Genomic DNA, 27,965 nt, shown 5'->3' on the forward strand with positions numbered 1-27,965 from the left:
TTAGAGCTTCTCTGCTTCCTTACGATCGTCTTCAATGTAGAAAGATGTTAGGAGGAAAAAACCTCCTCCAATGACACCAACAAAAACACAGATGATGAAGCTGTACTGCAGGCTCCTGAAACTCCACTGGACTGAGTGATTGTTCTTGGCCTGAATAACATTGGAGATCTAGGGAATGAAAATTGCTGTCATTAATGTGGTGTAACACCATACTTCTCTCTCGATTTAAGCAAGCTCTTTCCACTGTGGCCCTTGAATAGAATAAAACTGAGCAGGTAGGGACAAAAAGCTTGCTACCTTGGTTTGTCAACCCCAATACATCTATACTGCACTGCAGTTCAATTTCCATTTGGTTGGGGAATCTTGTTCTTTTATATCATTAGTGCCTCCAGTCACAGGAACACGATATACTGCAACCAGTGTTTATCACGACTGGTAAACATTAACTCATTTTACCATTTTCTAGCCCATCTCCAGAAAGCCAGCACAGGACAAACATTTGGCAATGACCTTTATCATTTCTTGGTGCTATTTGATAACTTTATCCATCCTTAATCAGAATCAAATGAATAGAAACTGGTTTGGCAAAAATGCAGCCATGAGCAGCAACACATATTAAAAAGGGAAGAGCTGGAAACTGATTTCAGAGACAAGAGTGGAGTCTGGTTTTGAGCCAAAAGGCATTTCAGGAGTCATGGAATGACATTATGAGGAACTGGGAAGAAGATACCAGACAGCTGCTTTTTGCACTGGCTAGACGATGAGGTTGTAAAAGCTATATGTGACACACAGGAATTTTATTTTTGCAGACAGAAAGAAAAGCTGATTTCAAGAAACCCATAAGGTTCAATACTTAACCTAGGAACTTAAAAATTCTTCTTAGTATAAACAAAAAGATGGATGCTGAATGCAGTCATTGCTATTCCCACATATGTCCTTGATTACAATATGCTTCGTGTTTTGAAATACACAAATATGAGACTCTTCAACCTTTTCTGGGTTGAATATGATTATTTATGACAGTTTAAGGAGATAAGAGTGAGATCAACTCTAAATGGGCACCTAGGGACTACAGCAAACATAACAGCCAAAATACATACCTAATGCATTTAATTTTAAAATGTTCAGTAAAAAAAAAATCTCTAGAGTGCAAAGGGAAGAAACACAGACTCTGAAAAAGACTATTCACTGATTCTCCAGACAATTTGTAAGCTAAAGGGTTAGTTGAAGTAGGTCAGCAAACAATAGCAAGACCTGAATACAGAAGATACGGTGTTTAATCAACAGCAGACATGGGCAGCGTTGGTATACTGGTTCACAGAAGCCTTCCAGAACACAATGTAGTGCTCATTGCACCACACATGGATATACAACAGTTCTATTCCTGGATTCATCATCTCTGTTCTTTGTAAAGGAGCAAGGTTACATGAGGATAATCTCATCTGGATATACCATGACAAACTTTTTTTGTCTTATACCTTTCAATTAGATGCTATTTTAGTCAACTGCATGCAAAGTATTGCAAAAGAAGTATTCTGTCCATAGTTACTAGCAGGATGCAGCAGCACATTCAGCAGGAAGCCTCAGTTCTGCCTGTGCCTCAAAGATGGCAAAGAACAGTGGGTAAGAAATGATACTGTCTTTGCAAAAATGTATGCCTTTGAAATTTAAAAATTTTCAAATTTTAAATCAAAATTAATTTCTACACACTGCAGGAAACTACTCACGTCTATACAGATATAGGATTATATTCTACGTACCTGCAGCGTCACAGGACCAGAAGTTGCATGCAAGTAAAATCATTTACAAAAACGTCCCCTTGGATTCCAGAATCAAGGTTATTCAAGGCTACCAACTTGACTAATTTCTAAGCTTTGGACCAGGAATTGCCTAGATATCTGTGAGTGTCTGTCTTTCAGTTTCTAAAAGTTTTACCCTAAAGAAAACTCAGATAAGCAGAGAATTCACTTACAGTCCCAACAAGATATGGGCTGCCTGCATCTCCCAGCAAATGGCTCACCAAAATCTGCAGGGCAATAGCTGTAGACTGCCGCCTCGGTGTCACGACATACTGAAACAAGACACAACCCACAGGAGAATGAGTATTAACAGAATGAATCTCAAAAATGGCCACCTACTTATATGAAAACCTAGAGGGATGGATATATTCATTTTTTTTATATTTCATATTCAAACACCGTTTGGAGACAGAGAGGTTATTCTGAGCAATACAGTACACTGGATGTTTTATTTAGGAAGAAAATGATCAAGAAAGCAACACAAAAGAGGGAATGACAAAAAAGCATGAAAAACGTTACTCCCCTGCCTCCATTCACAGACTCACAGCAACTTGTACACATTCACTTGGCCATGCCACTAATGGAGAACTCCAGCCAGTAACCCCTGCAGTCGTACCAATTTACTAGTACCCATTTACTTGTAAGGAGGTTCAGCAGTGACAGCCTCTGAGAAAAATCTCTCGTAACACTGTGTCAGCAGGCCTGGTCTAGCCTGCTGAGAAACTGGGGTACCAGAATGAGCTGCCACAGCTATAGGGGATGTCAGCTGAGACCTTGCAAACTGTGTGGAGACTCAGGGATGGACCAGAAGGTGGCTGATGGTGGTTTGATGACGGATTTGATGGCAGAAGTTTGCTGCTTGTAACCGGAGAGCACCTGAGATATAGCTACTCTAATAACCATACCTCAAAATGATTGTGCTTTCGAGTGCACGCAGTTTAAATAACAAGTTGAAGAAGATGGTACAGGTACAGAACATGGCAAAGCATCACATAGATTATAACCAATTTTAAGATTAAATATAGTCATTTTGGGGTGATAGGAGCTTTTATGTCTGCACTACTAAAGAAGATCAACAACGCCTGAAGTACAGCATGATTCTATATAATTTGTTTGTGTCTCTCTCGGTAATGCATTTACATTATTACACACTTAAAGGAGAAGCATTCACAGTCAGAATGAGGCAGAGGCAATTTTAAACCTTCATACATTTGTTTTCCAACCAATTGCTCATATCAGAGACAAAACACTTAATATTCCCCCACTCCTCTACTCCCGTTTTGTTTTTTGTTTTGTTTGTTTGTTTGTGGGAAATTGATTGGAGCATCACTTAGACGTCTCAAACGCTAATTAATAGGGTGATGTGTTTTGCCAAGAGGCAAACACAAGGTATATAAGTTATTGTGGCTTTATTTCTGCCTTCAAAGAAACACTAACATGCATGACAACAAGTTGGGCATAGAAGAAGAAAAAGATCTTGCTCCCACATTTAACTTGGAGTTTTATCATCACTCTGCGTGTATAAGGAGGTCTCACAATATTAGGTAAGGAAATATTCACCTATCACTAAGACATAGCTATATCCCAATAGCAATATCAGTGCCACATCTTTAGGGTGGGTATAAGGAGCTGCATTAATGGAAATTAAAACTGGAAGGTAAGGAAGCAGCATTGTCCAAGACACCAAGGTTAATTACTCTTGTGAGAACAAGAGTATCAAATATATCAGTCTCACTTTCCGAGTGAGAGAGAGAAACAAATTACAGTAGAAAACTCTAGGTTGGGAAATAGACCTTGCTATGACAGAGCTAGACAGGAGTTTGACTGTTCTTGGCTCTCTAAGGTTATCCTGCCAACTGCCCTAGACTCAGTTTTCTTTTCTTTTATTGATAATGATAGGTTGTTTTTGAGCAATAAAAATCAAATATTGTTATGCACTTAACATATTGTGGGCATTGCAAGCACCAGAGAATATAAATGCACTTTCACACTCTCAGTGTCCTGCACTGCTTTCTTGCAGCATGCATTTAATCTCTCATACCTGTACCTACGGAACAAAGCTGTAACAAGAAAAATGGACAAGAAGGACAGAAGCTTCCTATAGTTAACAGGCTCCCACATACTCTGACTGTGCTATTACTGAGGTTCTTCTGCACAATGGAAACAGTATGCAAAAGCTCAACACACCGTAGGCTTCTCTAGGAAAATAAACTGAACACTCCCACAAACCTGGGCTTTGAAGCAGCCTGTCCACAGTAACTGCCCAGCTACTCACACCACATCAACAACGCAGATGACATCCTATGCACTGTCATCTCCTAGGAGATGCCAGTCCAGATTCCTTGACAGATAAGCAGGGTGCCCCCACAAATTTGATTTGCAAGCCCTGTCATGCTGTCTCTGGAGGTTTTAGAGATCCTCCTGCAGACTATGTGACAGAGCTGTCAGCTAAAAAAGCAGATGGAAGAGACAGGCTGGTAAATGCTTCTATACCTCCCAGGGCACTTCCAAAGAAAGACAGGGACATGTTGGTAGCCTTCCCAAGCCCAATATTCCCAAGCTTCCAGTTCCAGCAGCTTTTATGCTTTTAGCTGCCAAAAGCCTAAAATATAGAGTACCGGTACCTCACAGATGGTAAACAGCTATTTCATTAGGGACACTCCATTACAGCCTCCTACTTAGCCGGAGAACTGTAAGCAAGGCGGCTACAGCACTTCCCTACGTGCACGTTCTGATTGCAGTCAGCCGGTAGATACCTTATGTTTACAGCTGAATACGGGGCACAAAGCTTGCTACATGCACTGCATCTTGATGTATGATCCACAAAGGAAGAAAGTCCTTATCATTCAGTCAGCGTCTTCCTTTGTCTTTGTCTCCACAGGCTGCAGGATAAATAAATTCCTAACTCTGTTCTGCCTAGCAGTGCCATATAGGGAGAACGAAAAGTCATTTTCATGGCAGAATAAGAACATGCATTAGCAAATCCAGCCACAATATCAGAAAGTCTACCAGCTCACACAGGAAACAATGCAAAAAGAGAAATTTCTGTTGTTATCTACGGCGTCCTTAAGTCAACGTAGTAGCAGTGATACACTGAACCCATGGATTTTCAGCAGGATGAAACAAAACTCTCAGATAAGATTGCCGCTGAATGAGCAGACATCCACAAATTCATCTAAATTCCATCATTTTTCTAACAAAACAACTAGTAACATTTAGAATTCAACAGATCCAACCAAAAGCACATTCATGGTAGTACACTGTATGTCTGCTCTCAGGGGGAGCACACCACTACAGGGCTCTGCTCTGCCAAACTTTTCACCTTCCTGCTTGGTGCAGTATTGCTTGCACCTAAAACCAAAGCTTTCTAAAATAAATACAAAAGAAGTTTGCCAGTGACATGGGAGACAAGAACTTCCTCCTCTTCTCAGTTTACATGGATCAAGGATATGGCAATGACACTCCAAATAGATTTTGTGTGGGCTGGAATATGATGCAGCATTCCCTAAGCCAGCTGAGACCTAAGTGACTGAACTGAATGCAAACACATCTCCTTGCAGATTTTGCAGGTTGGGTTCAGAAAGGAATCTAAAGAAGGAGCTGACAGTACTGACTTGTGCCTTACTTCCTATCCTGTATCAACTGTATCTAACTGAGCAATGTCATCTTCCTCTTTAACAATGACAGAGGAAATAATTAAAACACAAATGTAGGAGTTCAAACAAAAGTAAACTGAGAGACTTTAAGAAAATCTTTCAGTGGAGGCTCAAGTGATGTAAGAAGAATACTAACTGTAATCGTGCTTTGTTCTCTTGGAAAAAAAAAACAGTGATTTAAAAATAATCTGAAATAGAAACTAATAAAAAATTATTTTGAAGCAGTTATAGTTTTGCTGTACTTGTATTTGTTCACTGCTTCAAGGCTATACCTCTTGTCTCAAAGGATAATTGTTTCTGACCATTCTTTGGGAGTCAAAGAAGAAACAAAACTCTCTTGCAGCAGGCTGAGCTTTTCAGCGGGCAACCAATTCACTAATGCTGACTGCAATTTTTATTTTTTCTTAAAATCCCAGACTGCAGAAAACTGACATGTAGAGAGCAGTACCGTGAAAGAGTAACTTGAGACCATAACACAACAGTCAACACCAGTGCTTTGTTGAAGAACCATAAAATATGAGTTGTTTTATTCCTTTATCTCAATCAGAATGTAAAGAAAGACTCTTCAAGCTATGAAGTTTGAAGATAAACAGGCTCAAGGCAAGGTCAAGTCAGCTGAAGCAGAGTTCTATAGTGCTTCACAGCTAGTCCCTTTTGCCATTAGCAGGTGCTCAGTGTTTGGCTATATACTTTCACATCCTTCTTTTACACCAAAGACTGTAATAGAGATACTTTTATCTCTGCACAGTTTTTTACCACTCATTTTTAGGTAGCTGTTAGGAATATCAAGCAAGTTGTATACACTGAGTAACTAAGACTATAGTGACAGTAACCTCGGTAGTACATTTTCAATTCCTGTGGCAGCAAGAAACAATGGCAGCCTTGTGGACAACCATTTTCATCATGAGCCATGGGCTGCAAGTTTTCTTTACTGTCCTAAATTCTTGTGACATGTTATTGGGCATCACTATGCGTTGTGCTACACATTAATGCATTCACTGTGGTTCTTATATGAAAGATTTCTTATGACAGTGGAGTTTGCTTTAGCAATCTGCAAATAGATTTGAACTCCCTCGAAATGAGAAACTATTAAATAAAACAGATGTTCATGTGAATCTTGCTTAGGATCTCTTCAGCTACCAGTTTTCCATGATTAGCCTGAAGGTGGGAAACTAGAGAGTTCTTTTCTGCTTTGCCTTTACATTTGACCCTTCTCTCACCTGTCCCGAGGGCTTTAAACAATTGCTCTACTTTGTCTTCCATTAGCACCAGCTGCATCAGAATTTTACCAGTACCACACCTCTCTCAGCTCTCTCTCTTTCAGGTAACATCCTGCTTTCAATGTTTGGGTTCTGGTCATGCTCACTGTTCTGCAACACAATCACCCCACAGAAGAAGATTCTAAAAAGTACAAAATCTGTGTTTCATTGCAATACAGTGCTTCATTCTTTGTAGAAAAGGATAGCGCCAATTTAAATATCCTATCTTATGCCCATGGGGAGCAATGAAAGGATTTTCAGTCATTCTAATAGCTCTGGCTGTGGTATTTAAATCAGCTTTCTGCAGTCAGATTACTAGATACGAACAAGGTAGACTATTTCCTTGCTTGTTTGACTGGTAAACCGTATTCAGCTTGTTTGTACTATGACTTTCCAAAAAAAGTCACATAAGCTACTTCATAAGACTGTGATAATCTGCGTAGTTCAGTGATGGTAGAAAATCTCTCTAGCATAACAATACCTGTCCCATATTTTACACAGACATCGATTAGTGACTGTGGAGCTACAGTATAAAACAAGGGTTGCCAAATTCTCCCTTTACGTGAAACCTCAAGGATATTAAAAAAGTGTTAATCCTTAAAGCCTTTGCAATAATTAATAGAAAAAGCTAGCTGCTTGTTGAAACCAAGACTAATTGTGCCACAAGATCTGTGCTTTTCACACCACTCCTTTCTAAAGAAAGTTGCTGATGACATAATTGAAATGAAATAGGCACTGCTATTCTTTGGGCTTGTGGTGGCACTCCTGGAACCCCCAAGAGTATCGTAAGCATTACCGCTTTGCCAATGCTTTGGCAGTGTAGCAACATTTATTAATTTAACTTGTAAGTACTGGAATTTATCTAAACTGTATTCTGGAGTGAGGGAAGTTGCGAACAGTTCACAGAATGAAGAATTCTAACAGATACACTACCTTTAGTTTGTAGAATATTGGCTTTCCCTCATTTGGCTCATCTTTACAGAGCTTTGGAGCACAAATACAAAATCCCTGAATACAGACAGAAAATGATTCTTTTTTTGGTGTAGACCATTTTCTGGCAGACATGCAACAACACAGAGCTGTACACAAAATTCAGACTAGTGTGGGTACCAGAAACACTAGATAGTTACACGTGCGTGAATTGCATCCAGTACATCTCCTTTCTGGGCTTACGGTGAGCTTGGACTACTGCACTACTACACCCATATTGTTAGTGGTATCTCTGCATAGCACTACACTACAGCACTACGTTACAACCCTAATATTAGCAGAGTACCAATAAGGGTATTCTTAGTTAGGTTTCACTCATCTCTTCCTGGAAGGAGAAATTTGGTCCTCCTGGCTACCAAGTTGCACACTTATGAACAATATTGTTGTGAAAAGCTGAAAAGCCAGAAATAAGCAAACAGTTTCACAAGCACTTACCAGCAGTATGTCTGTCACAACAGCCCAGTTTGCAGATAAAAAGAGTTCTCCAAATGCAATAAAAATCTGCAAAAAAAGAAGAAAGCAGTAACTATGCACACTACACTGCTATTTTTTAGTGTGAAGATGAAGGCAGGCTTATCAACTATGCTCATCTCTGTGAGTTGCTGTACATACCCATCCCTTTATAAATTAAACATCTGCTCTGCCTATACTTACAAACACTATCTTCCTCTTAAATAAGAGGAAAGGAACTAGGGAAGGTATGTGAGTTGCTTTGGTTCATGTACCCTCAGCAGAAGAGCCAAAAGAGGAAACATATCACCCTCACAAATAAATTGGAATGAACTGCTGAACCCAAGAAGAGGGAGACAAAAGCCTGTGAAGGGAAACCTCCAGCACAGGTTTAAAATTTTCTCAAAGATCTCCCTTACCATAGGTTTCCAAATGAAACCAACAGAACATCCCTGTGCCAGGACAAGTTCTGTTAAAGGCTCCTTCAGAGAGGTCAGTTCCAAAATGAAATGTACTCCTAGAGTCAGACAGCCTCAAGGTCTTGGTGTCCTGTGGGAATTCCATAATTCACCACAGATGGAGATGCAGCCATCAGGAAAAAGGGGTAGGGCTCGCAACAGTTCTTACACCTGTGGTCATATAGAACATTAACCCTTTCAGCCAGCCCTGGACATGGATTTCAGCAGGCTGTACAGACTAATCAATACTTGAAGAAAACATTAAAGCTACACTGTAAAGCTGGAGTAGTTCTAGAAGTCAGAATCTGCTTAGTGACACAGGCCACCAAGTCAGATGGAACCTACAAAACAAACTCCATTATAATAACAAGTGCTAGCATCTTGACTGGGTGGGCTTTGATCAAGATATTCTCTCTGGTTGATGAAAGAAAGGCACAGTGCAAACTATCAGATGTTTTCAGAGGGGTAGCTTTCATGCTCCCAAGAGGAATCAGACATACATCTGAATCACTGCATCTTCCTGTTATACACCTACTTCCTCTGCATTTCTTGCCTGTGCTATTCATGTTTTCTCCTCCAAACCAGTCTGGGGAAAAAGTACTTTGAAGACCGGAGGTACAGAGCGCAGACCTTTATCCAGACATCTTTTCCTTCCAAATGCTTTATACAGTTTTTCTAATTTGCAGCTGAATCTATGCCTCCATATATAATTACTTTTCATTAAGTTTTTTAACAGGTATCACCAGTTTCACATACTCTTTGACTATATCTTAGTTCTTGGATTTGTGCATCCCACTATCAAAAGTCTTTCTACTGATTTAACTTTGGTGGACCTTGCCCTTGCAAGAGGCAGAATGCAGTCAGTCTCCAATTCCATGACTGTAGCAATAACAGCCTATTGACTACAGAAATGATTCTACATGCCAGTCTTGGCTGGAGAGCAAGAGACACAGCCTTTTATTAGAGAACTTTGGGACAAACACAAAATGAAATGTGTTGGTAACACGGTTAGCAGTATCACATAGTTCAGCTTATTGCCAAGCTGCCTGGCAATAAGGACCAACAATGGCAAACCTTGCAAATCACCACAAAGTACTAGCCCTTCACCATCGTATCTCATGCTAATACTCTCTGATCTCTCTTGGAAGATCCATATTAATTAAGAACCTTCCTTTCTTTTTTCCCCTGATTCTATACAAATAAACTTTAAATGTGCCATTGCTAACTTAGGATCACAACCTATGAAGTGGTCAAAGCAGTACTCAGGGAAATTAGAGGCAAATCCAGAAGTGCAGAAGTACCCTGCTATACAGCAATAACAGCTTGAACTTAGTAAATTCTGTTGGTCATGCCATAGCTAACAAGAGATATGGCAGGTTAAAGTGAAACAGGAAGGAAACAAAGAACAAAGATTTATTTAAATCCTGGCTGATACTTTAGATATAACTAGATGCAAATACAATGGTTAGAGCAGAAGGTTCTGAAGTCTCCCAAACTGTTCCTAGATACCATCAATGGAATATATGACTACCTGCTTTCACACACCAGATGAGGGATTGATCTATCTCCCTCACATTTTTAGTGCTTTTAAAGTGTTGTTTCAGGTTTTTCTTTTTCTTCAAGATTTTTCAAGTTATTTAATCTCTTCAGGTGCTTAAGAACAAGAGCCTGGTATGAGAAACATGCTTAATGTGAGAAAAGAATGTAAAATTCATCTTTAGGAAACAAATTATGCTCTCAACCCAGAGTTCAAAGGAATGGGAATTAATGAAAAGTTATCCATGATAAGAAAATGTGACACTCCAGAGAGAAATTTTATACAGAATTTTGTTAATGTTTGAGACACAGCTTTGTCAGTTTTTCTTTTCTTTCCTAATGTCTTGTGTGGATTGCAGTTGTAGGGCACCAGAAAAAAATTAAGCCAGACAGTTTTGGGAAACAATAAACCATTCTGCAAACTATATTAAAGTATTCTTTCTAAAACCAATATCAAATTTGTACTTTCTCATGCAGAATAAATTCAAGATGGTTGAATAGCTGGTGTATTCACCCATCCAACTGCAGAACAACTGCAATCTGTAAATATGAGACAGCTATATGTACTTTTCTCTAAAACGAGTAAAGATATTCTGGAAGTACTGTACTTGGCAAGGGAGAAGGGCTGATGATGGCAGGAAAGCAATAGTAATGCTTTATTTAAAGTGTATCCTTCAGTTTCTACCATGTCTCAATATTCCTCCCACTGTCTCAAGTTCTTATTTGAAACTAATATGGAAAATGTTTCCATTGAATTTGTGCAACTGTGTTTGTAACATGCCCTTTCTAATCTGCTAAGTGTATCCAGATACACTACATTTTATTGCTGTCACCTCCTCCAGGATCCCCAATTTTTTAGCAGACTGAATACTTGAAGTTGGTCATCAAAGGATGCAACCAGAATAATGTCCCAAATTTTAAGGAGATTTTGCTTTGTAGATGACTGTTTACATTCATACCTAAAGCTAAAAGAGAATTAGATTGTAATCAATGTCAAACACACAATTTGCTTTTAAAAAGTTGCACGTCTAGACAGAAAAGAAGGGAGTCAAAATGGCTGGACCATATGTGATCAACCATTTCTGTTTTTTTGTGTTTTTTGTTTTGTTTTGTTTTGTTTTTTCGGAAAAAAAAACAAAACACAAACAGCATGCAGGTGTATCAGAGACAAGAGCTGCAGAATGCGTCCTTCAAAGGCAATTTGCAGGGCAAGACTGCATCCTGAGACAGCATTACCATTAAAGGTAAGTCCATTTAAATCAAAGTTCCCCCAACACTAAATACAGTCCAACTTTCCCAGCTGCAGGGTTCAGTCATGACTTTCCAAAGCACCTGCTGCAATGCGGAGAGCATGTCTTTTGTTTTCTTTTGGAGAGAGGAACAGATTTAGACAGAGACTCCTCTGACATAACAAAGTCAGATCATTTTTCTGTCTTTTCAAAGATTGCTTTTGAAATCAAGAACTGTGTGTCCAGAAAGAACAGAGAAATCTCATGACATTTCAGTTTATGTATCCCAACAGAGACCCTGGAAATCCTGCCATGTTTACGTGTTAACTTGAGAATTCTTGTGCTTTGAAACATTTCGTCCAGCTTTGTCCATAGCTGATGAAACCCACTCATTCCTTTTCATTATCCACTCAAGACAGTGGCAAGTACCATATAAAACCTACTACGATTGGAAGCCAATGCATGTATGTTTTTTGCTTCAGTAGTTTCCAGACTGAAGTGAAGTGATGGAGACAGGTCTGCTGACATCAGTGTGCCTGAGTAGACAGTGACTGGAAAGCCAGTTTCCTGCTAGTGTCCTACACAAATGGAAGACTTGTTTCAGTGGGACCTTCAAATTAGATGCACCAGCTGGCACACCACTCCAATTCTCACACCAGTATGACTAGTGTCAGATCTTGTTTAGAAAGCAAGGAGAGGCACGGCTGCTGCCAGAGAAGGCAACAGTTAAACAGTCACAGTGGTAAAAATATTAGAAGAAACAGGTGCTTAGATTATGTAGAATTTATTACCACTGCGCATTGCTGACATTACATGTGGGAACACCTGAATCAAGCACATCAAACAGAAGATAAAGTGGTGAAGTCTTTGTTCATAAGACCAACTGCTCTGCCCATGGGAAGAAACTTAAAGAATACAGTTATCCACATCCCAGTTCAGAACTTCCTCCCAGATAACGGCATGAAGACAGAATGCTGTTTGCAAGGACAGAAATATTTAAAACAAATTTTATCAGTCCTAATAAAAGGTATATTTTGGAAAAGGGTAATTGAAAACTGATACATTAGTTCATTTGTCTAGTATAGACTGGTGAATCAAACACAGTTGTGGTTGTGTGCTACACTTTTAATGACAAAACAGAACTGAAGAACACACTCAGAGCAGGACTATGTGGGAACCTGAGATGCAGAAAAAGAAAATGGCTAATTCTTTTGGCACTGAGATATCTGCTCTTGAACCCAAAAATAATCTTTAATTTCACATTTTGCTTTGTGTACATACACACAGACATGCAAATCCATTTGTTTTTAGCTTTGGTTTAAAGGTGTTTTTCCACAGGAATTCCTGAGGAATGTCAAAAGGAAAACCTCTTTGGACAAGTGTTATTCTTAGAAGCAAAGAAAGCTGCAAAAATACCTTTTTGCAGAGGACTGTTGATTACTGTAATTAACTTTACTTGGATCCCCTTATTTATGTTAATCATGGTAATGGTGGCTATGGATTCACAGAAAAAAAGCTTGGAGTCTTTTCCTAGCTGTTACCAGATTATAGTTAAATTAAGGTTTACATTCAGTTCTCTCTCACAGGGAGTTTTTGGAACTATTTTTCATTCCTAAGTAAGTTTCTGTTTTTCCCTTTACTGAGACCTTATGTTATTTATACTTCAGGTTGCATTGCCAAAAGTTTGACGTTGAAGATTAGCTAGTGACTTGGGACACTGAAGGTGATGGCTAAGTTATTGTTAGCAAGAACTGTGCATATTGTACAGTCTCAAGTACACCAATCTTTAAGTATTCAGGGAGCAAAAAGAAGAATTCTAAATTAGTCACATAGCATTAAAAATTAACATAAGATCAAGACTTCCTTTAACTACACTTCTGCATATGGACACTCCAGCTTCATGCAGCTAGCTACATAGGCTTACTCTTCTCCTCTTCTCTAGTCCAGGCAGATTCCATAGGTCCTGAGTTCCAGTTTATAATGCTCTGACTGACTGCCCTCTTTACTGGGACAAGTAATGCACAGTGGGGCCCTCACAAGACACACTGACACTGCAGGTAATACTAGAGCAACATGCACATTGCCTAGCTAGTGGGCCACTTTGTCTCATTTGCTGAACCTTCTTAATGGTCTAGATGACTGCAGGAATCCAGAAATAGCAATCCTTCTCCTCCTCTTCCCCCTTCCCTGTCTCCCCAGGATCCCAGAAGACATTTTGCTAGTGATAGACAGATTGGCACTTACAAAAGTGGAAGTGATGTTCCTCTGTGCCATCATCAGCGCTATGAATAAGCACAGAGCAGAAACAAACATGCTTGTGGCACAGATCAGAGGATCAGCTCTGTTGTTTATCTTCCTTAATCTTCTTGCAGCTTCTGCCCCAGCAATGACACCCAAGATTCCTGTCCCAATGGTGATGCCTCCAAATATTAGGCTGTCGACAAAGCACAGGAGACAGTTGAGCGCAGTAAAATCATACTCTGGAAAAAGGTTGGTGTTGGGTGTCCCATTGTTAGCTTATACCTTCAGCTTCAGAGAAATCTTTAATGGGCAACTTGGATTTTACTTTACTTGATCTAACCTTCCCACTCCTTCCAAATGGATTTAGTCCCAATGCCTCAATTGCAGCTATGCGCCCTGCAACTGACGCTCTACCTTGCGGAACAGATATTCTCCCATTTACAGAGCTGGTGTTATACAACCAGCCTCAAGGAGGACTCTTCTGAGTACAATCTGCTTTGGACATCCAGTGATTCAGAGGAGACACAGTCATCTTGGTTAGCCTAGGAATAAATTTACTCAGTCATCCCTAAAACACAGATGGAACAACTCTGTATCACAATCTGCTGTCCTGGAAGAGATTCTATCACATGGAATTATATACATTTAAAATACAGCCCTCCGGTTAGCACAGCTGAGATAACTCACTTCTCTGATTACGGGAAACAGCTACCACCATCCAAAACTGTTCAAAGAATAGTTAACCAATAGGAGGTCCACGTCATATTTTCTGAATGCAAAATTTCAAGTGCCACCCAGCTTTGTGCATCTGCAAATGCAAACATGTTCTGCAGGAACAGCAAGTTATTAAAAGTATGTGTTCAAATAGCATAGAAGATTCAGATTCCAGAGGGACTTCCATATATGCTTTTCTCTCTGTCCCAAATGAGATCCTAATGACAAAGCAAGTCTCTTGAAACAAGACTAGTGGTGCCACTGATTGTTTAATGCATTATAACTCCCCTGAGGCAAATGGTGACAGGAGCATGGTGTTCTGAGCACAAGTGCTTCTAAATATTTCAGAGTGCTACGTGGAAAGTTTTGTACACTGCCCTAAGCTTTTTCTGAATGCAAAGCAAAGTAACCAGTTAGGATATGATCTGTTCCTTTAATTTACAGTGCATCTGCTTAAATGCCTAGTAAAATTATTATTCTGGGAGTTATTGAAAAACACTTGAAAGACAATGCAGTTATTGGTCATAACCAACACAGGTTCACAAGGGGAAAGTCCTGCTTAATTACCTAAATTTTCTTTTAGGGCAATGTTACCCATCTAGTTGACCAATGGAAGCCAGCAGATGTGATCTTTTTGGATTTTAGCAAGGCTTTTGATACTGTCTCTGATACTATCCTTCTAGACAAAATATCCAGCATATACCTTGATGAGTACATGATATGATAGGTGAACAATCGGCTGATAGGTCAGGTTCAAAGGGTTATAGTAAATGGGGTTACACCAGGCTGGCAGCCAGTCAGTAGTGGGGTTCCCCAGGGCTCCATTTTAGGGCCAGTTCTCTTCAATGTTTTTATAAATGATCTGGAAGCCAGACTTGAATGAATACTGGGTTTGCAGACGATACTAAATTAGGAGGAGCTGTTGACTTCTTGAGAGTAGAGAAGTCTTGCAGAAAGATCTTGATAAATTAGAGAGCTGGGCAATAGCCAGCTGTATGAAATTTAACAGGAGCAAAAGCCACAACCTGTACCTGGGACAGGGTAATGCTGGATATGATATACATACAGACTCAGGGATGAGAGGCTGGAGAACAGCCCCCCTGAAAAGGGATCTGGGGGTTTTGGTCGATGGCAAGTTGAATATGAGTGAGAAAAGGCCAACCATATCCTGGTGTGCATCAAACACAGCATTGCTAGCCAGCTGAGGAACATGATTGTCTCACTCCACTCTGCCCTGGTAGAGCCTCACCTCGAGTACTGTGTGCAGTTTGGGGCACCACAATATAAGAAAGACATAAAACTATTAGAGAGTGTCCAAAGGAGGGCAACAAAGATGGTGAAGGGTCTAGAGGGCACAACATATGAAGAGCGGCTGAGGTCTCTGGGTTTGTTCAGCCCACAACAGAGTAGGCTGAGGGGAGGCCTCATGGCGGCCTGCAGCTCCCTCACGAAGGGAGTGGAGGGGCAGGCGCTGAGCTCTGCTCTCTGGGGACAGCGACAGGACCCGAGGGAACAGCATGGAGCTGGGGCAGGGGAGGGTCAGGTTGGATGTTAGAAAAGGGTACCTCACTGAGACTACGGTTGGGCACTGGAGCAGGCTCCCAAGGGAAATGGTCAAAGACCTAAGCCTGACAGAGTTCAAGAAGCATTTGGACAATGCTCTCAGACACATGGTTTAAATTTTAGGGAGTCCTGTGTGGAGCCAGGAGTTGGATTCAATGATCCCTGTGGGTTCCTTCCAACCTGAGATATTCTATGATGCTGTGATTCTGTGATTCCTCTTTTTCATCTCCTTCTGGCTGATTAGGAAGAATTCAGTAATTCTACAAGAAAAAACAATACTGCTATACTAGATAACAAATCTTAAGCACAGCTGTACTCTGTAAGTTTTTCAGGATTCTGATCCGTCACTCACTATAGCTTGTTAGTGACAATATAGATTGAACAGACAGAATAAGTAATTTACAGATTTGTCCAGGAGAGGCAAGTTCCAAGGTGACATTACTTTATCTAAGCATTCATGGAATTGTGTTTAGAAAATTTGTGTGTTATACACTTCAGTTGAAATAAACCTACACCTGGAAGAAAAGGGAACAGCCAAAACTAAATCAGAGCACAGCTCAATTGACAGGGAAAAGGGAAGCAGTGAAGCCTAATCCCAGGGAAAGAACTCTATAGGATCTTTCAGGGTTTGAGAATGCTCACATACCTCTCTGATCTGTTTGAAGGTGTCTGCACAAAGACCAGAATAAAAATTTCATACTGCCTATTTATCTACCTTGAAAGGATTGAGACCTGAGTCAGCTGTGGTGTTATTTGAATTTGTGTTTCCAGGGAGTCCAAGTGACACGGCCCTATCCTTAATAAAAGCCTACAACTGCTGAACGGCCATAGGGGACAGCGTCCTTAAAGTATCCCTGGGCAGGTCTGGGAATGTGCATCTCAGTTCTCCCAGCATTGTCAGCTACAGGGCTGACATAACTGTTTCTATTATTTTTCTTTCTATCCCCCTGGAATAACAGTCTAAAATCAGCCTTATGCTGCCTCTGGCACTAGCTTATGCCAAGGTTATTTTTAAAGCATCCTGTAAGATGCAGTACATGAGGTTAAACTATCAGGTGCTCCCTTTTACTTCCCTGGGGACTAAGTCTGCTCTAACAACACTACTGTGGAATAATAATTGAGAAGGAGGATTAGAAAGCGTAAGATTAACATCATCAGCTTAAAAAATGAAGTATTTAAACTGTATCTGAAGGTTCAGCTTCCCCTCTCTGCCTACCCTGAGCCAAACTCCTAATTCACTCATTTCCTCAGCATTATTCACTATTAAATAATGTGCCAGTGGTGGTATCCACGGAAGGACAACTGCATTTCCCATTGAAGTACCTGTGGATGACTTTTCAATATACCTTCCACTAGCTCAAAACTGGACAGCTCCTCCCAGACTTGGCTCAAGTCTGTATTGAAAATGAAGCAGGAAGGGAAAAATGTGTACGTTTAAGGCCTTGCTGCAGTGGTCATCTCCTATCAGGCTAGCCATCTGGTTATGCTACAACTCAGAAACAACTTTTGAGTTGACTTGGTTATTCCCTTGGGAAAAAAAAAAAAAAAACAGTTTTTGGTTACTGTTTTTGCCTTTACTTGTCTATGTGGAAAGAGAAGATTGTAAGCAGGCAGTTCTTGGAAATCCATCATGAAGACAGGGACTGAAACCAGATCTGGATACTTCCAGAAGAAATGTAGGGACACTTGCATGGAGGCCACTGGTAGGGAGTCAGTACATAGCTGAAAAGTACAACAGTGCTCAGTGTTGTTAAGGGCAGCCATGAAGACTCAAGGGCAACACTGAATATCTTTTTCTGTTCTGAACAACACACTGTAAGGAAAAGAATTCTCTTGCAAGCTGGGCAAAAGAGATCTCCACCAAGTTGTATTATGATTACTTCAGATTCCTCTCCTGTTGCAAATTCACCTTGCCAGCTCAGCATTTGACACTTTTTCATGAATCTCTATTGGTCTGGACAGTCTCTGTAAGTTGAGCTCTGCTGGCAGTTCCTCACAAATTATCCTGGTTTGATGCAATACGATACTAGATCAAATTCATCAAGCTTGCTTAATGCTGGGACTCACAATCATCTAGCCAACATGAGAGTAGTTTTAAAAACAGACTATCGACTATCAGGAAGGTAATAGCAAAGTTACAAAAATGTAAAACTTAAACATGCTTAAATGTGTATTTAAGTTATTTGGGGTACAAAGTCAATAGTCAACTGAAATCTCCTTTCTACAGCTGATTTTTTTTCCTTGTAAATGTTCCTGTTACTGCTTATTTCCCTTTACTTAAATAGGTTTGGCAGCATCTTTCCAGTTAACTGCATGATTATAAACAAACAAATAAATAGGAGTGTCTCAGCATACCTGGAAGCAATTTAGTCTAACATTCACACCCATTTGCCTTCACAAAAAGTATTCACAGTTACATCCTACCTTCTGTCTTTGGAAACAAACTGTGATTTAGCACTGTACAGTGTTTCCATGTGTATTTCCACAGTTGTGCACACCTCACCTGTTAGATAAACTGCATGATTTTTCAAGGCATGGTGATACAGTGCCCTGGACAACCTGAGCCCTGTGAAGAAACATCGGTACCCACATTCCCAGCGCTCCAGTAACGAAGGCCATGGCAGTCAAACCCAGTGAGGACCAGACAAAACTGCAACTGAAAGTCAAAAGAAAGAAACGAGAGAGATTTGAAAGAATGGGATGTGAGGATGTGCCTATGTGCACCGTCCAGGATTTCAAGCGATAACAAAACAGTCCACTCAGATATCTTATAATCAAATTGCACTCACTTGAAGATAGGCATTTTGATGACACTTTATCCATGAACTTTGACAGCAAAATACTAGTTAGAGTGAAGAGTATGACCACTGATTTCATGTTAAATCCCAGTCATGGTCTCTTGCAGATTTTATTGTCAACTTCTGCTAAAACAATTGTTGTGACCTTTTGTTAGCAGAACTACATCAACAGAGAGTGGGCAACAATTTAGTGGCTTAGTAGCTAAATGAAAGGGTTCTATGTGCAAGTCTAAATGCCTTAGGATGGTTTTCAGGTGCTTGTGTAACCAATATAAATGAGAGTAACTTCTGGGTCTTTCAAACTGTTAAGATGCAGTGGTTTGAGCACTGCTTAACTCTACTTGAGTAAATTGACTTTCAGTCTGCACAGAGAGCTAGCAGATAAAAGAAGAAACATTTTTTAAATTGTCCAAACCACGTCACCTTACTGCCCTATTGTAGTAGAAAATCAACTTTTTACCTGTCCTTTTCTAGCTAATATCTTATAGAAAGTCTCCTCTGAGGTCAATGAGAAGTCTTGAAGTCTTAAGATTTCACAGTGCTGCAGATGACCAGCTGACCACTGGGCAAGAAGATTTGTTAGGATATGAATCTAATTCTTCATCTTTTAAAGATAAATGGCTCTTGCACTTACTTAAGTGTGGAACCACCTGGCTTTAGACAGTATGTCCTTATGCTTTGGGAATCAGTACCAAAAGGACAAGAAAATGAAAATCTATTTTGACAACATTGCTGGAGGTTATAAGGAACATCGTCACAGGAAAAACAACTTTGACATTAGTCTGGCTGCTGAAATGTCAGGAAGGTTCCTCTTTGATTCACCTCAGACTGCTACTGCCTTCAAATTGTGATCCAACAAACATGATTTCTAACGTACTTGCTGTTCCAGATGCAAATTGGATGCAAATCTAATCGCCAATTAGAAAATGCTGGCTCCTCCAGAAGAGGAACGCTCCGAAAAAATCTCCCAGGGAGGCAAGAGGTGCATGTCTTTAACTAAAAGCATTTAATCGGGACTCCTGGGAAAGCAGCCTGCAGGCACAGGCAGTGTTGAGCAGATCCGGCGCAGGTGCACAGCGGCACCTGCTGTTCTCAAACCAGATCCATCTTTTACCCCCTGACCCTGGGAGGGTTTTCACTAACTACAGGGTAACCTGGCTGCAATCAGCGTTTTACTTCGTCCTGCAGGTCAGATGGTGTTGACTTTAATTTCTGTGTGGTTACAACCAAGAGGTCATCTGCCAGACCCCGGTTAGCTGGTTGAAACACATGTACAATTACTTTTTAAACCATATTGGGGTCTTGCAGAATCGGACCTCTTTTATCAGAGGCACAGCAGGCTCTCCAATACCATATAAAGACTGCCTGAGACATGCTGATAACTTTCCTTGGGCACTGAGAATTACAGATAAAGTTACACCTGCAAAATGTGCACTTTTACCTATCTAGCCTACCCTACATGTTAATGCAAGAGGGAAGGGGAAACTTAGTAGAAAAGTAGAATTGGATTTAAACAGCAGCACACTGCCATCATAACTTTTCCTTCCTCCCCCTCCTCAAAATGGAAGGATAGTAGAAAAAAAAGCAAATTTTAATCTCTTACATACTATTTCTGTAAATGAGTGGAAGAAAGCTTTTATTAATGGTGTCAATCATCTTGCATACAGCATGTAGTACAGAAGAACTGAGCAGAATTCGAAGGCCGTATTTCTAATAGTGGAATGGTCATTTTTCAATGGAAGAAACCTTTGTTGTTAAATCACTTACTTCTTGCCAAGTGATATGACATCTTGCCACCAAGTAGTCTTGGCAGATCTCTGTACACCAGGTTTTTCAGCTGCTACTCGTATTGTGCCAGATATGCTCAATGCTCTGTGTGCTTCTGTCCTTCTCTGGATCTTGTGAGGGACCAGTTTAATCAGAAGAACCAGTGCTATACCTCCCAGGCAAGGAGTTACCTGTAGACACAAAGCTGGTTAGGTCCAGGATACCTTTTTTCTTACAGCAAAAACTCAACAGCAATTTAAATTCAATGCTACAATTACATATTGGAGAATTAGAGATATGCTCAGAAATTGATGTGACTTTCTGTCTGTAAGTCATATTTGTAAAGAAGAAGAGTGGATTTTGGTAGTTTATGGTGACTTTGGAGGAAGGACAATAGATTCCCCCTCCCCATCATACAGATACATGATTGCTTGGGATTGTTTAGTCTGGAGAAGAGGAGGCTCAGGACCTTATGCTCTCTACAACTACCTGAAAGGAAGTTGTGGGGAGCTGAGCATCAGCCTTTTCTCACAGACAACTGGTGACAGGACCAGAGGGAATGGCTCTCAAGTTGTGCTAGGAGAATTTCAGGTTGGAAATTAGGAGAAATTTCTTCTGAGAAGGAGTCATTAGGCATTGGGACGGGTTGCCCAGGGAGGTGGTGGAGTCACCGTCCCTGGGGGTGTTCAAGGGAAGGTTGGACGTGGTGCTTAGGGACATGATTTAGTGGGTGATAGTGGTGGTAGGGGTTGGTTGGACCAGAGGCTCCTGGGGGGCTTTTCCAACCTTAATGATTCTAGGATTCTGTGATTTTGGAGGAAAACATGAAGAAAACTATATTGGAGTACTCTGATCACAAATGATGCAGCCGTAAAAGACTGTCATACCAGTAAACATTCTTACATACCCTGTAATTGGTACTTAACTTTATAGATAGGCTAGGAGGATCTGGTAAAGTATTTCCAAAGCACTAGGTGCTCAATATGGGGAGACATCATGATGACATGACCAAAACAGAAGTGTTTTTTTCTTGAAACCCTCAAATAATAGAAGTTATTCCTAACAGCATCTCAGAAAAGAAATAAAAAAATAACCTGGCTACCTTCTCTTTATTTTCTTGAAGAATTATACTGGTGCTACCAGTACAAAGATCATTTTACCTTCAGTTTCCCCTGTTTGAGGATGTCTTGGTGCACTGACAACCATTCCAAGTGTGTCCTCAGGTATGAGGAACAACACCTGCCCTGGCTGCTGTACAATTTCACCTATGCCTGCTTTCATTCTGCAGGAGCTAGGCATAAGTATTCCATTTGTCTTGCAGGAAGAGTTCTCTTAAACACCAAGTTCATGACCAGTCAGAGAATAGAAAGCTCCTCTACCACTCAACACTACACAATGCACACGAGTAATCCAAACCCCAGCCAAAATTATGATTTTACAGTGAAAGGCTCAGCCCCATGAGTGAAAGTGAATAACTCACCCGGAATGCCCAGTGCCAATCACCTGTGACACCTGCCATGCCGGATGCTAGGACATAACCAAGACCACTGTAAGCAACAGAAAGGGATTATCAGTAGGCACTAATGAACTCTTGCTGGCTGAAATGACATGTCTCATCAGCTAAGGAGAGCACAGGGAACTGTTCTGTCATAGTTTTCAAAATAGGTAAGCAGAAACAACCCACATGGTCTATGCTACTCTACTTGCCAATGGGTATTAAAAAGAGAGTCTAACGTCAGAGCAGACTTTAGACAGTAGTAATAATGTCCCAGATTTCACTCGGAATATATGTTCTGTAGGATGACACTGCAAACCTAGATTAGACAGCCTACAAAGCGCTTTATTATTTGCTCCTTTCTGTGCTAGCCATGTGAAATACACCCTGCAGGAATTCCTTTAGTTTTAATCTGGCTTCAGGCCTCAACCTTGACTGCCTGCTCTAATAAAGAGTACGAACCATTTACAAAGCCCTTTTCCACCTCTCCTTCACACACGCCACTTTAACTAAAAGAGGAGAGGAAAGTGCCAGTTCTTCCTTGGAAGATGTTTAATGGAGGGATCTCAAAAATTTGTCAGGTAAACAAATATCTGAAAGCTTGTTCTCAAATAAACAAATAAAAAACTACTCTCACATGCACATTTCTTTTAGAATTGATTTGATGTTTTATACAAAGCCTATCTGTCTTCAGAGTTTAGATTCTCCCTTAAATTTGAGGAAAAAAGCATTTTTTCCTTCAAAGTAAATATAGAAATAAACCTAATCAGTGCTATTTAAAGATGCTATTAAGTGACAAATCCTTTTGCAAGAGCCAATGCAGATATATGTAAAAATCTGTTTAATCAAGGTTGAGGATATATTGAATTACAGGCCTGGTCGCACAGAATTTCAAAAGGCAAGTCAATTACCAGCAAGAAAACCAACCTTCCCACTGGAATGCAGATATAGAAGACAGATAACATTGTGGTCCTTTTTCCCTCATCAAATTGGTCTGCAATGATGGTAGGTGCTACTGTGGAATAACTGGCCGTGCCAATGCCAACTAGTCCCCGTGAAAGAAAGAATATCCAGTGATACTGCAGACAAAAGATATATTATAGTCCAAAAAAGTCCATTCAGGAAAGAAAGTTTACTACTAAAGAGGTGTATTTTAGTGGGTCAAATGTAGCATACGAGATAAGAATTCAGCTGCCTATTGCATATGTCTATAGCCCCTCTGTTCACATCTGCTTCCCTCAACATCCCGCTGCTGTTTCTTTCTTACAGTGACACACCGACAGAATTTCAGGATATGGTCAATAGATTGTCCAGGCTTGCTGGAAAATGCATTACACCCTAATGTCATAATCAATAGAATGTGGGAGAGAAATAAGATCCCATCAATTGCAACGGTAATGTGTAGGTGCTCCATTGTCTTGGCTGGACTTTACCGTCCTATAAAGCATTCCAGCACAAAGTTCACTTAGTCCAGGCTTGGGGAGCGAGTGCTCACTGACAGCTTTTCCAAATGTGATCAGAGGAGGACTGTATCAAATCCTGCAGATATATGCAGGTGATTTATTAGTACCCTCTAAAAAACTAACATACCGATTCACTGATGAATGAGGTTCCTAATGTTACAACAGACCAGAAGAAAATACCAGCTCCAAGGATGATTTTCCTGTTGTACTGGTCACCAAGGTATCCAAAGAAGGGGGCAGCCAGCATGTAACACAAGATGAAGACTAGAAATCCAAGAAGGCATAAGTACAATATTGGTCAAATTACTCTTATGGTTCTCCTCAGCCCTCAGACAAACTCAATTTATTTTTTAGTGTAAAGATTGAAGGCTGGCTGAGTTTGAAGAAACAGTAGGCATTTAGAAAAAGAACAACATAGATGTATTTTTATATATATATATATGTAAAATAAAACAGGCACAAATTGCTCAAGTTCTGTATTTCTTAACTGAGAAATTCTTTAATACATGCTGTGTGATTCTTGAAGAACTTAAGTCTACTCTTTCTTGAACCAAAGACTTTCAGTTTCACATTTTAGTCTGCCTGCCCACAAGAGTAATACCACACACAAGTAGGAACTAGAAAAGATAAGTTATAGACTGTATTTTAGGAACAGACCATATAGACACTAGGCAAAGCAAGCTATCTGAATTTAAGAGATTTTATTACCTGTGTGCAGTAGACCTGCCTCGTCATCGCTGAGATTAAAGTATGGCTGTATATCCAAGAGGATCCCTGCAATAGAGTCAAACACTGAATGACAGCAAAGTACACTATTTATTCTTTGTGATTCTACTCATTTGCCAACTCAGATTCATTTCAAGAAGGGGGCTTGCAAGAATGGCAGCACATTTAGCTTCCCATTTTACATGTAAACCATTACCACAAACTTAGATACAAAGAGATTTAGATTTCTTATCACTGTAGATAAAATTCATGATCTTCTACTATCTATATAGGCTTACAAGAGTCAGTTTACTGACTATCGCAATCACAACTGTTGTATTTCTTTTTGAAAGTGTTAACAGTTTCAGAATATACAACATTCAAATTAATGAATATTGGGTTTTCCAGAATGCAAATGGCTACAGTCCTCCTCAGCCAATGGTGGCAAAATCAGCCAGAGAAATACTACTACTGTAATTCAGAGAGAAGTTATTTTGATTGGACCATGGTTCCATCACAGTTTTGCAGAGATCAGCTGAGATGTAAATAACCATGGATTTACAAATTAATGTTTTTCTAGTGGTGACAGTGACAGACAAACTTCACCAAAAGTGATTATTTCTATTTGTGATAAATAGCTGACAGAAATTCTATCTCAATTTCTAACCATTCAATAGCTGTGGAAAACGTTAGAAGAATTGTCAAAAAGTGTGGAAGCAAGCCACAAAAGCAATAATCGGAGGGAAGATCCATGGATCTGGCACTTCATGGATGCATGAATGCTTCTGAGACAAAAAGCTCATTTTCATCTCTGTGTCATTCCAAGGCTGCAGATCTACCATCACACCCAGCCTGCATTTTTGCATTGTATTTCTGAAATAGAAAGTAAAAAGTCAAAGATATTATTTTGAATAACCATACTTTGAAGACATTGAAAGATCTCAACACAGAAGTGTGTTCTCATGCAGCTTTAGTTTTGCTATTATTATAGTCTAAATCAAAATGTTATTCAGAGATGGAGCCACCACTTAAGAAAATGCATTCTGTGAAATTGTCTGCCCTGCCTCTAGAAGCTGATCTGGAGCGGAATGGAGCTCAGCGTGAGGTTAGCAAAAGGTACCTACTATGCTCCTACAGTGGATTTTAAATGTAATGCCATGTCCTGTACTGCTGCAGCCAACTGAAAAGCACTCTTGAGACAGCTAGTTTAAAGCTAAATGCATGCTCTCCAACAGCCCTCATGGCTGCAGCGTAATCAGTCTCCTCACGATTTACTGATGGGACTTCAAGTCAGTATAGACCAAGGTCTAGCATAACAGCAGCACTGGGGGTTTTATAGCTGTTTCTCAATGACTGTTGAACATATTTAGAGTTTTCTGAATGGTCTCAGAAGTTAAAGTCTGTGACCTCATTCAGAACAACAAATACCTGCTAAAGGTCTGTCTTAGGCAAGGGAAATTGGCAGAATTAAAACACAGCAATTGACAGTATTTATTCTCCTGGTAGGTGATTATCAACACACAGAAATACTGCATTACAGGAACTTCAACTGTTAACTACTAGAGTATTTAGTACAAACCACAGCTATTACAAGACCTGGTCTGAACCACAATTTCAGCTCAAACTAATGTTCAAACTGAGCACCATTAAAACATTATCCCCTCCAGACAACTGAACAACTGGCCTGACCAGATATTGGCAAATGCCAAGGCATTGATGTGAGCAGCTTGGAACAGGGTAACAGATTAGAGGGGCAAAAGTCTGCATGATCACTATTTTTAATGAATTGAAGTCTCAATTCTAGCAACTAAATGGAAGAGCTTATTTACCATGTGAAGATCAATGAAAACTCTGTCAAATCTTGTGAGCAAAAGTGCCTGGAAACCACAACTGCTTAACTGCCACCAGATTACTTACCAGATTACTAAACAAGTACTTGAGCCTCTGCTTTTTTACCTTCCTGTTAACTTATATTTAACAAGATATCTTACCTATGGGCAGCCAAACTCAAAAGTACTGATGCAAGAATTCGGCACTGCAGCTAAATTCTGGCAGATAAGAGTAGATTGCTGTGGTACGAACTGCGATTTGTAAATATAATTCCCTCATGGACTAAGAGGTCATAGAGTTGATTAAAAAGTGCTTTAGGCATATATTGTAATTAAAGTAGATGTCTGTTATTTCAAGGGCCTGGATATAACCCCCACCTCTGCTCTTGAATTTTACAAGTCCCCGAGGACTCGCACACAAGAAACTGAGCACGTCAACTGGTAGTCCACCTTTACTTCGCAGGCCTTCTTGAAAATTTAAAACTCTTAACATGTACAGGAGTCAAAGAATAGTTCAAAGCCAGGAATGAGCCAAATGACTGTTGACACTTTATACTTCCAAGTGCATACCCTCCTAGCATTCCAGTTCTTGCTCAAAGGTATTTTTGTCCTCTCCTGTCCCCTACCCTTCTCCAGGGAAAGTTATTTGACAACAGCATTCATACACAGGATTTTTTTTCACTAGCAGTCTTGCAATATCATGCAGCATGCACCCCCTACTTGTTTCCTTCCCTCTTACATGTGTGGTTAATAAGCGTTCAGTAGAAAAAAATTTTAACTCCTAAACCCACTAGCCTCTCAATTTTTAAAGATACTGACTGAATGTCTTAAATTTGTTAATGGTCTAAATAGTAAAAATAACTACTTTGTGTACTAACACTAGATATTAATTCCATATTTAGCAATCCATCCTTGAGGTTTTTGCAAGGTTTTAAAACATTTATGATTTCCAGGACACAGAAGTAAAATACAGCAAGCTCACAAGTGTTTCCTGCACATTTCTAAATAAGATCCCTGGAAGCCTGATAGATGCTTAGAGGTGATTCTAAGCAGAAGAATTTATACAGGCCACAGTTTACATGAGTGGAAAAAAAAAAAATCTCATTAGTTTAATAGAAGAAATGCTTTGTTGTTCATGGTTAGATCGAAAACCAAATGTTTTGGAAGAAGGATATTATTTATTAGAAAACAACTTCTAAATTTGGTAGGTGATACTTAGAGAAATGGGTTTCCATTCTTTTTACACCGTCATGTTACACTCCTCATTGCAGAAATCACATACATCCCACCAGCTCATAAGGAAGTTAAACCTTCCTTAAACAAACTTGCACAATGAAAACATAATTTTTTGTACTTTCAATGGAGGGAATGTCATCACTTCAGATACAGGAATACCACATCTAATGTACTTAAGCCAAGGAAGGCTTCGTAAACTGCTGTATACAATAAAGAGAAGTTTCTTAGTCATGTCTCTGGAATCCAGACACGAAAATAGATTATTTGCTCTGTATACCAAAGTCTGTTTATAACATAGCTTTAAAACTATGACTCTTAAGCATTTAACAGACATGATTTGTATAAGAGTTCTATTAACAACTAATAACTAATAGATCATTTATTCATCTTTCAAATGTATAGTTGCAAGTTTCATAGAGAGCATGAGCAACAGGCTAAAGCAGATAAGCAAGAAAGATTAAACTGACATATAGAAGTATACCATTAGATTACAAAACATTTGTAGCTAAGGAATAAGTAGAACTGTCGAGAAATTTCTTTTTCCTTAGAAAGAGGAAATAGTCTCTCACCTGGTACAATAAACCAATCCATGAAATTTATTAAATTCGCATAGCATAGCACACCAACTATCAGGTAATCTCTCTTTGCTGGACTGTTCCTTGACACTGACACAAATGGACCTTGTCTCTCATGGGCTTCAGTAGCTCCATAATTCTGCTCCTCAGGAGGTGGCTGGGACTGCAAGCCTGTGCTTTCATGTGCACTAGGGTTCTGCAT

At 39.8% G+C, this 27,965-nt stretch overlaps 1 protein-coding gene across 1 annotated transcript; it reads right to left on the reverse strand.

The window, feature by feature from the left end:
- On the reverse strand, positions 1–27,965 carry LOC118254109 (protein spinster homolog 3-like). Its single transcript, XM_035559104.2, has 11 exons — positions 27,758–27,965; positions 24,127–24,192; positions 23,546–23,682; positions 22,883–23,034; positions 21,941–22,007; positions 20,461–20,651; positions 18,399–18,551; positions 13,622–13,811; positions 8,140–8,205; positions 1,973–2,071; positions 1–168 (listed from the first exon to the last, which is right to left on the reverse strand). The coding sequence occupies exons 1-11, from the start codon at positions 27,963–27,965 to the stop codon at positions 1–3; spliced, it is 1,497 nt and encodes a 498-aa protein (XP_035414997.1).

This window comes from Cygnus atratus, chromosome 20, assembly GCF_013377495.2.
Source record: "Cygnus atratus isolate AKBS03 ecotype Queensland, Australia chromosome 20, CAtr_DNAZoo_HiC_assembly, whole genome shotgun sequence".
Classification (NCBI taxonomy): Eukaryota; Metazoa; Chordata; class Aves; order Anseriformes; family Anatidae; genus Cygnus; species Cygnus atratus.

Excerpts from the sequence above, each read along its gene's own strand:
- LOC118254109 (XM_035559104.2), bottom strand. The coding sequence starts at position 27,965 with ATGCAGAACCCTAGTGCACATGAAAGCACAGGCTTGCAGTCCCAGCCA. Across the intron at positions 24,193-27,757 it reads GGATTGGTTTATTGTACCAG|GGATCCTCTTGGATATACAG; the intron begins GTGAGAGACTAT and ends ACTCTATTGCAG. Across the intron at positions 169-1,972 it reads GCCCATATCTTGTTGGGACT|ATCTCCAATGTTATTCAGGC; the intron begins GTAAGTGAATTC and ends TTCATTCCCTAG.